Source organism: Cyprinodon variegatus, unplaced genomic scaffold (genome assembly GCF_000732505.1).
Source record: "Cyprinodon variegatus isolate N-32 unplaced genomic scaffold, C_variegatus-1.0 Scaffold665, whole genome shotgun sequence".
Taxonomy (NCBI): Eukaryota; Metazoa; Chordata; class Actinopteri; order Cyprinodontiformes; family Cyprinodontidae; genus Cyprinodon; species Cyprinodon variegatus.
Window position 1 is genome coordinate 80,730 of NW_015151118.1, and position 9,731 is coordinate 90,460.

General features: G+C 48.0%; 1 protein-coding gene across 1 annotated transcript in view; it reads right to left on the reverse strand.

Annotated features, from left to right (window-relative positions):
• Window positions 1-9,731, reverse strand: part of LOC107097004 (plexin A3-like) — a 73,443-nt gene that overhangs the window by 43,454 nt on the left and 20,258 nt on the right. Inside the window, exons 2-6 of the mRNA XM_015393956.1 lie at window positions 9,345-9,500; window positions 3,059-3,182; window positions 2,820-2,976; window positions 2,650-2,749; window positions 2,463-2,577 (exon numbers count right to left, since the gene is read on the reverse strand). Coding sequence (XP_015249442.1) covers window positions 2,463-2,577; window positions 2,650-2,749; window positions 2,820-2,976; window positions 3,059-3,182; window positions 9,345-9,500 — 652 coding nt within the window. The remainder of the gene's footprint in view (window positions 1-2,462; window positions 2,578-2,649; window positions 2,750-2,819; window positions 2,977-3,058; window positions 3,183-9,344; window positions 9,501-9,731) is intronic.

A 9,731-nucleotide genomic window follows, 5' to 3' on the forward strand; every position in this document is an offset into this window, starting at 1 on the left:
AATCAGGAAATCTTTTAGCAGCAGCATCAAACTGGGCAGGATGTCAAAGTGGACTCTGGTTGCTGATTGGTGGAGCTGGTCGCCTGTCATCTGCTGGGCGGAGCTTCAAGCTTTCTTTCTGAAATGTTCGTAATATAACAAATTTCTTATAATATTACATTTACTTTATTCTCAAAATTAAAAAAATTAAAGCCTGGCCCTAATACTCTGTCGTACTACAGGAACTTAGACAAACTTTATGTTGCATACAGAGCGTATAAACAAAACGAAATTTCGTTTATACAGCAATATTTACATCTGTATAAATGAATATAGGTTTATACAGGAAATGTCTTCTATTCTCTTACGGGTTTCAGGAACATTTTCCAAAAACATCTGCGTTTTCTGTGCTGATCTGACAATTTTTACACGTTTACACCTGTTTTTAGATCTAACCAACAGAAACCAGGCATAAACCAGAGGCAGGACCCTGACTGTTCCTGGTTTTCCAGCTTCCAGCTGCTTTGAATACATTCTGTTTCTGAAACGTCTCCCAGTCGTTAAACTGAAGTCGTTCAGGATGAGCAGCAGCACATTTTCGGCCCATCGATCATGAAAGCAGCGTGTCGGTCTGGTTCTGGTTCTGACATGAACAGGTGGAAAACGGACCAGAACCTGAATGAATAGCGGTTCTGATAGAGGAACTCTGCTCCACCGCTCTCAGCGCTCATCCTCCACTCCTCCGTCTGCCTAATCGCCTGCTAATTAACTTTAATTGCTGTGATTCGGCACTTTCATGTCAATTAAGTGACTTTTCATCTTGTATTAACTAATTAGCCAATCAGAGCGCGTCACTGTCTCACTGCAGTGACACCAAGCTCCAATCACATCATGGACGCGTCCATCCGGTAGCGGCGGCGTTCCATGCAGCGTGTTGGAGGAAGGCGGGATCAGAGGGCAGCTCAGAGGAGCCAGGCTTCAGAAACCTGCAGGAAGGAGTTCCTGAATAAACCGGTTTATTCAGGAAGGAGTTCCTGAATAAACCGGTTTAAGTTCAGCCTGTAGAGCGTCCGTCAGCAGACGACTCTCACCTCTTAGATCAGTCACATCCAGCATCGCTTCAGCTCCTTCAAGGTCCCATCCCAGCGCCTCCATCAGAGACTTTGACCAGACTGAATCAGGACTTTTTATTTTTTTTGGTTCATTTATATGGAGAGGATTTTATTACCGTTATTGTTGCAAAAAAAAAAAAAAAAACATGTTCGAATTTTTTGGGAAAAATTTTTAATAAAAAGAAAAACGGTTTGACTGTAACCAGACACTCAAAACCGCTCTGGACCAGGTCCAGATCGGGACCTGGTTCTGTTCTGGACTAGGACCCGTTCTGGACCAGGTTCTGTTCTTTCTGGACCAGGTCCTTTTCTGTTCTGGACCAAGTCTTGTTCTGTTCTGGACCAGGTCCCGTTCTGGACCAGGTCCCGTTCTGGACCAGGTCCCGTTCTGGGACGGGGTTCTGTTCTGGACGGGGTTCTGTTCTGGACTAGGTCCCGTTCTGGACCAGGTTCTGTTCTTTCTGGACCAGGTCCTTTTCTGTTCTGGACCAAGTCTTGTTCTGTTCTGGACCAAGTCTTGTTCTGTTCTGGACCAAGTCTTGTTCTGTTCTGGACCAGGTCCCGTTCTGGACCAGGTCCCGTTCTGGACCAGGTCCCGTTCTGGACGGAGTTCTGTTCTGTTCTGTTCTGGACCAGGTCCTGCGCTGGACCAGGTCCTGCTCTGGACCAGGTTCTGTTCTGGAACAGGTCCTGTTCTGGACCAGGTCCTGTTCTGGAACGGGGTTCTGTTCTGGACCAGCTCCTGCTCTGGACCAGGTTCTGTTATGGAACAGGTTCCGTTCTGAAACAGGTCCCGTTCTAGGCCAGGTCCCGCTCTGGACCAGGTTCTGTTCTGGAACAGGTCCTGTTCTGGACCAGGTCCTGTTCTGGAACGGGGTTCTGTTCTGGACCAGGTCCTGCTCTGGACCAGGTTCTGTTATGGAACAGGTTCCGTTCTGAAACAGGTCCCGTTCTAGGCCAGGTCCCGTTCTGAAACAGGTCCCGTTCTAGGCCAGGTCCCGCTCTGGACCAGGTTCTGTTCTGGAACAGGTCCTGTTCTGGACCAGGTCCTGCTCTGGACCAGGTTCTGCTCTGGACCAGGTCCCGTTCTAGACCTGCTCTATTCTGGACCAGGTCCTATTCTAGAACAGGTTCTTTTCTGGACCAGTTCCCGTTCAGGACCTGCTCTGTTCTGGACCAGGTCCCGCTCTGGACCAGGTCCCGTTCTAGACCAGGTCCCGTTCTAGACTAGGTCCCGCTCTGGACCAGGTCCTGCTCTGGACCAGGTTCTGTTCTGGACCAGGTCCCGTTCTAGACCAGGTCCCGTTCTAGACCAGGTCCCGTTCTAGACCAGGTCCCGTTCTGAACCAGGTTGTGTTCTGGACGGGTTACCTCCATGCCGCTGACCCGTCCCTCCTGGAAGGAGCAGTCCTGCAGGTTGTTGGTGCAGATGTGACGGTATTTACACCAGTGACATGGGAAGGTGCTGCTGACGCAGGAGGTGCACCTGAGGGGAGAGAGAGGCTGTGATTGGTCGCTGAGGGAGCAGCTGGCGGAGACGAGGAGGTGTTGGACTCACGAGCTGAGGACGGAGCAGTTGTAGTAGACCACGCTGGTGGAGATGAACTGCAGTCCGGTCTCTGTGGAGCGAAGGCTGAGCTGCACCTCCCTCTTCTCTCCTGAAAGCAACCAGCAGGTCAGTGACCCGCTCTCACCCGCCATGTTCTGAAGGCGGAGTCTGCATCTCACCGTAGGGAGGGCTGTGCGCCGGGAGGTCCTTCAGCGACGGCGACATGCACACCACCTGACCTTTGCCCTGCACCTGTCCAGGCGTCTCCGTCAGGTCCTCGAACACGCAAGTGACCCCGCCCGACAGCTCCGGGACGTTCTGCACCCTGATGGTCAGCTGGAGGCAGGAAGGAGGAGGCAGAAGGTCAGACCTGCAAAACGGAGACGCTAACCGAGACCCACAGGTGCGTTCGGCTCACCTGAGTGGCAGGCGAGGTGACGGACATGTTGCTCGGGGTGACAGAGATGTCCACGCATTGGTCCAGCCGGGTGTTGAAGTGCTGAGGCTCCTCCCACCGGTCACAGGATTCCTTCCTGGAACACCTGGGAAGGTCAAAGGTCACCGGTTAGGCAGTAGGAAAGGACAGGTTTGGGTTTCGGCGCGTCCACCTGAGAGCTGATTACTGACGGTGCTAATTAAAAGGCGGCGGCGACGGAGTCATCGTTTCGCTGCAGGTGGAGTCGGAGCAGCAGCTCCGACATATGCAGCTCCTGCAAAACATGGCAGCCTGCAGTAATGATCTGTTTACTTCTAATTAACAGCAGATGGACAGGAGGAGGAGGAGGAGCAGGGCTAATGAACAGAATTTTTTTCTGAGGGAAACTCAGCCCTATGAGCTAACGGTCACAGAGCGAGGGGTCCCTGGAGGACAAACTGGAATTCAAAGGTGAAGCTGATCGATCAGTCGGAGCTTTTCAGATTTAAGCCACACCTACGAGCTGAGGCTCTGATGTCCGACTAACGGCGTCCTGCTGGAAGACATCGCCCGCCTTCAGAGACCCATCAAACCGGCTCCTGGTTCCGGTTTCATCATCTCGCTAGCTGAGGCTTTTACTTTGAAGGGACGGCTGACTGATGGAACTCCAAAGAGGAAGTTCCTCCACCTGCCTGGATGCCGAACATCAAACATCCTGATGAGAGGCTGAGCTATTTATAGCAGCATTAATGATGCCTCAGGGGGTAACCACACATCCACCCCACCCCCCACAGCCTGAATCATCTCCTGCTTCTCTACAGCAAACGGAATCTGAGGACAGGATGGAGACACTGAGGACACCTCAAAACAACTAGACTGATTATCGGACAATAATTGGACAGTCCCGATTAAAATAATAACACTTTTTATCCAAATGTGCCTTTATGAGCACGAAAGGACGCGGTACAGTTAGAGCTGCTGCTTTCGGCACTACAGGAAGCTAATGAGGGGATTTTAGGGAAGTAATGGATGCAGGACGGCACAAGGCTACGGACCAGAGCAGGACAGGAACCAGGGGAAAGAGAGACGGACGAAGATTGTTGATACAGAGGAGATGGAAATAAGCAGAAGGAGTAAAGTTATCGAGGTGAAAGGAGGAGGACAGAGTGCTGTGGAGACAAACAGCCAGACTCTGGACCCGAGGCGAAGGGGAGGTCATCTGGTTCCTACAAGGAGGATCAGCGTTTAGACTTTGATTAGTAAGCAGGAGGTGAGAGGAGGAGTGAAGATAGAGCTGGCTGTCATCTGCATAGATTTTCAAAGGAAAGAAGATGAATAATAAAGAGTAAAGATGCCAGGACAGAGCCTTGGGGGACACCGGTTGGAACTAAAGAGGAACAATAAGGCTTAATCTGAACGAACTGATTGAAGGGGAGGATGAGCGACACCAGCGGCAGATAATCTATTATCCCGTTTACACCACCCTTAAAAAACCGTGCAGAGACCGGTCCGAGCTCAGTAACTGAGATAACTTATCGCGTGTAAATGGAAAGCAAACTGAACTGAACTGAGCTAGACACAACCGAACCGAGCTAACGAGCCAGTTCCAGAGGTGGGCTCGGCTCGGTTTTTCCCTGGTTTTCTCTGATAACAAGAGCGCATGAGCAGAACGCGTCATCTCCGTCTGGCTGCATATCGCGATTCACACTCCATTCCAGTAGGTGGCGGTAATGCTCCTCCGGAAGTTGCTTGCCAAACGACACAAAACAGAAGAACAACAACAACTTATAAACAACAATCGAAATCTTCTCCACGCAACATTTTAATTTGCTTGATTCCCCTCCTTCTTCTTCTTCTTGTGTTTTATGGCGGTTGGCAAACAACTTTTGGTGCATTACCGCCACCAACTGCTTGATTTCCTCCTTCTTCGTCTTCTTCTTGTGTTTTATGGCGGTTGGCAAACAACTTTTGGTGCATTACCGCCACCAACTGCTTGATTTCCTCCTTCAATACTGGCAGTAATACCGCTCAGTGTTGCCAACTCAGCGCTATATGTAGCGATTTTTCAGACCCCTCCAGCGACTATTTTTCAAAAAAGCGACTAGCGACAAATCTGCCGACTTTTTACGTTGTCACTGGCGGCTTTTGGAGACTCTTACGTGAAAGCATGTATCGTTCCTACTCTGCCGTGGGGCGCCTCTCCCATCCCAACCCCGTTCTCCCGCAGGAGTCCCTCTCAGCGCTGCAGTCAGACCCTCAGGATGTTTACCCTCAGCGTCCAGACTGCAAATGAAACGCGCATGCGCCGGGATTGACGGCGCAAATTGATCACCGCTCCGCCCTGACTCACATTCAAGGCAGGAGTGAGCGGGATGTAAATAACTAAAAAAATAAATAAATAAACATTAATGGACAGAAAAAAAGTAGCTCTATATATTGTTTAGAAAAGTGATTAAAAACACTACTATATCGTGTTTTTAATCACTTTTTGTCTTTCTGTAATGACATTATTTCTCCCACAGCATCAATAACATGTACATCACTTCCTGTGGCAGATTATGCAAATTAGGCGATGATGTCATTTAGCGACTTCTAGTGACGTTTAGCACAGCCAATAGCTACTTTCCTTACTAAGGAGTTGGCAACACTGATACCGCAGATCGTCGCGAGGAGGCGAGGAACCGAGATAGCGTGATGCGTAAACGGTCGTCAGAACCGATCTCGGCTTGGTTAACTGATCCGAGCTCGGACCGGTCTCGACATGGATCGGTTCTTCAAGGCTAGCGTAAATGGGGTAAATGGCAACCTTTTATATCCAAGGAGCCTTTATTCCCCGAGTCTGACCAGGAAAAAGTCATTAAGAACCGCAAAATATCAAACACAAACTATTATTTTAGTATCTGGTGTATCTTAAACAGCCAAAAGTGTATTGGTATTTTACCTTTTAAAATAATGATAAAAAACATCATTTCTAAGCTAATAAAAAAAGGCTCTAAAAACATATTTCTCATTCTTTTTATGTCATTCCGTTATGAAGATTCAGTTAATATTCTTTATAAAAACCTCTACAGCTCCTCAGCCTGGTGTTTGTTACTAAAGTATATTAGTTAGTTCTTTATAGCCTCTATCTAGAGCCATAACAGACGGTCCATAGAGCCGCATGGAGCCGCAGGCTGCAGAGCGCGGCTCTATGGGGAAGGTAGAGGGAGGAACTGTGTTAAAGGTCAGTTAGCTGACATCTAAAGATGGCTGGAGGTTTTTAGGAGGCTGGTTCAGCATCAGGATGGGGCGGAAACTAGACTGGATCTATTAATGAAATAATAAAACCGCTCTAATGTTTCATAAAAACAAAAATAAAAGCATTAAGAATCAATAGGTGATGGAATCCCCGGCAGCAGGGATCACTCAGAGGAACCGCTGCCCAGTTCCGCCTCCAGTCGGCTTCTCTGGGCTAAGAGGCTTCCGGGTGGAACATCATGGTAGGATGGATCAGTTTTCCACATGTTTGATGGAAACAGAAGCTTCCGGCCTGGATCATGACGTCATAACCTGTGGACCAATCGATGGGGAAGAGGCCGGGACATGTGGACTGGGCTGAACCAGCAGGAGACGACCAGGTGATGCTGAAAACACTCGGACATGTTTTGGGAGAGAACTTCTTGGTTTGGATCCTCTGAGCTCCAAACGACAGGAATGGCTGAATATGAAGCTTCTGTGGTGCAACAGGAGGTTCGTTCACCAGAAATCCTTCATTCTAACGTGTCTTCATCATGGAGTCAATACTTCCTAAATGATGGTAGTGATGTCATCAGTACGCTTCTGTTCCAACTGACCCATATTTATGCTGCGTGCTCAGTTTCTCCCCGAGTCCAGACTTTCCTGTGTTCTTCTCATACTTGGCGAGGACACAAGTCAGTACTCACGTTCTTTTGAAGTGAGAAACGGCCTAAGGTGCGGGGGGGGGACAGCAGCCACGCAGCTGCCAGCGAGGGGTTACACCAGCTTTTTATGCCAATAGAAAGGAAACCAAACGCTGATTGTTAGCGTGTCGACCCATATTTGCATTAACCCGCTAATTTCAGTGGTAACCCAACCAGTTCACTAACCCCTAACCAGTTGATCTGAGCTCCTGACTGTGTCTATGACAGATAACGTACCACTGGGAGCCATTATCCAGACGCTGGGAGCTGATCAGGTGGACCTGGGGCTGCCGGGCGCTCTCTACACTGGAAAAACGATCTAGAAATGAGTAAAAATTTCTTAAATTAAGTGCATTTACCCTTAAAGGAATAGTACACCCAAAACATGATTAGCCTTCATTTTCTACTCACCCCCATGCTGAACAACACTCTGGAGTACTTTTTTGATATCTCAAATGCATCTGGAGATCTGGGAGGCTTCTTGCTGTCTGCTGACATTCAAATAATGGAGGTCTATGGTGCCCGAGGCAGAAAGGTCCATAAAAGTCCACAAAAAACGTTTCAATATTCCTCCATACTGCTCGTCCAATGTATTCCAAGTGTCCTGAGTGGGTAGCATCCAGAATTTACTCGAAACGAAGTCATTTAGAATGTTTTTAGAGCATAAACAGTAGTGTATAGGATTTCCTGAAAGCGCGTTCACGAGTCTACGGAAACCGCGGCAGACCAAACCAGATGAAAGTGCGCATTCAGCTCGGCAAAGAACTCATGCTCTTCCTCAACACTGAAGTCCTCAGACATTTTTCTTTCGTTGTTTCTTTCTTTGCACAGGTAAACAGCACATTTCTTCTTCTACGCTTGCATTATCGGCAGAGCAGACGCTGAATGCGCACTTTCATCTGGTTTGGTCTGCCGCGTTTCCGTAGACTCGTGAACGCGCTTTCAGGAAATCCTATACACTACTGTTTATGCTCTAAAAACATTCTAAATGACTTCGTTTCGAGTAAATTCTGGATGCTACCCACTCAGGACACTTGGAATACATTGGACGAGCAGTATGGAGGAATATTGACACGTTTTTTGTGGACTTTTATGGACCTTTCTGCCTCGGGCGCCATAGACCTCCATTATTTGAATGTCAGCAGACAGCAAGAAGCCTCCCAGATCTCCAGATGCATTTGAGATATCAAAAAAGTACTCCAGAGTGTTGTTCAGCATGGGGGTGAGTAGAAAATGAAGGCTAATCATGTTTTGGGTGTACTATTCCTTTAATTTTAGTAGGTAAATGAGACAGTTTGCCAATGGAATGAGTATTTTTACTCTTAAAATAAGATAATTGGATAATAAGCACTTGAAATAAGACAATGCAATTGTGTTTTCTTATTTTAAACGTAAATTGTCTTGTTCCATTGGCAAAATGTCTCTTTTGTCTCCTCAATCCAAGAACAAATGCACATATTTTAAGAATTTTTTTCCAATGTATATGCATACAGCGCCGTGCCTAGCTATCAGCCTCACACGGCTGTCTGTATGATGCACAGAAAGTTTGCCACGTTTGTGTTTGTCCCGACTGTAGCTGAAGGAATCCCCGCCCACTAAGACGTCCTCTGAGAAGAAAAAGGTTATCTAAGAAGTGACGCATATTTCCATTAGCAGCTCATTTGTTCAGCTGAGGAAAGGTCGGTCAGTTCAACGCCGCTCAAATCATGTTCAAATCATGCTTTTATATTTCAAATCATTTCCATTGTAGTGGAGTAGTATCTCCATGGGGGAGCAGTCTGTATTTGCAGTGCAGCCGTAGTGATGTGATTTGTGGAGACACCAGAACAGCAGCCGTCTAGACTGCTGCTCGGTTTGTGGCTTTTGTCAGACGGCTTGATGAAGCATGCTGGATGTTTACCGGAGAGACAGAAGCCTTCTGGTAGCAAACCCAAGGATGCAGGCAGATGTGAAGCTAAATGAATGCTGCCTAGTGCTAAAGCTACTGTAGCTGTAACAGTGTTCAAACACAATAAGCCCACAGCAGACGGATTCATCAGCTGGAGATGTTATAAATTATGCTGACTCATCGTTGCTCCTGGAAAAGGGGCTTTAGAAGTCGGCGTCCTTTAAGACGTAACGTCCTCAGAAAGACTAGAGCAGAGCAGCAGCTAGCGGGTCGGCCTAGAGGTTAGGGTATACAGCTTGGAATCCTGAGGTTGTGAGTTCCAAACCCACTCCCACAGACTTCCACTCTGAGCAAAAGAACCCTAACCCCAGGTTCCCCCCAGGGCGCCGCACAATGGCAGCCCACTGCCTCCCCAGGGGATGGGTTAAATGCAGAGGGGGAATTTCGTTGCTCTATAAAGCAGGTGTAGAAGGCTCCTTACTTGTTGAAGAGGACACACCATCCGCAGTGAGGGTCTCCTGATCCCAGACAGGCGGAGCAGCTGCTGTGCTGTTCGCAGCTCTCCACCGGCAGCTTGCTCACCTGAGGACAGACAGACACACAGACGGCCTCAGACCTGCAGACACAGAAACGCCTCCTTCCAACGCCGGACCTCTAACCAACGTTTATCGCTTCACATCTGTTTTGCTTTTTAGGTTGAAATGTGGAGGTTTTGTTCTCAGTTTTAGCTGCTGAATGACATCCGGGTTTAACTGGTTATACTGGTTTACTGGACAAAATGTGAGTTTTGATCTCGAAAAGAAAAATCAATTAATTGCTACTAACTAATATTACGGAAGAGGATTAGGGCCACTGAAAAAAAAATTAA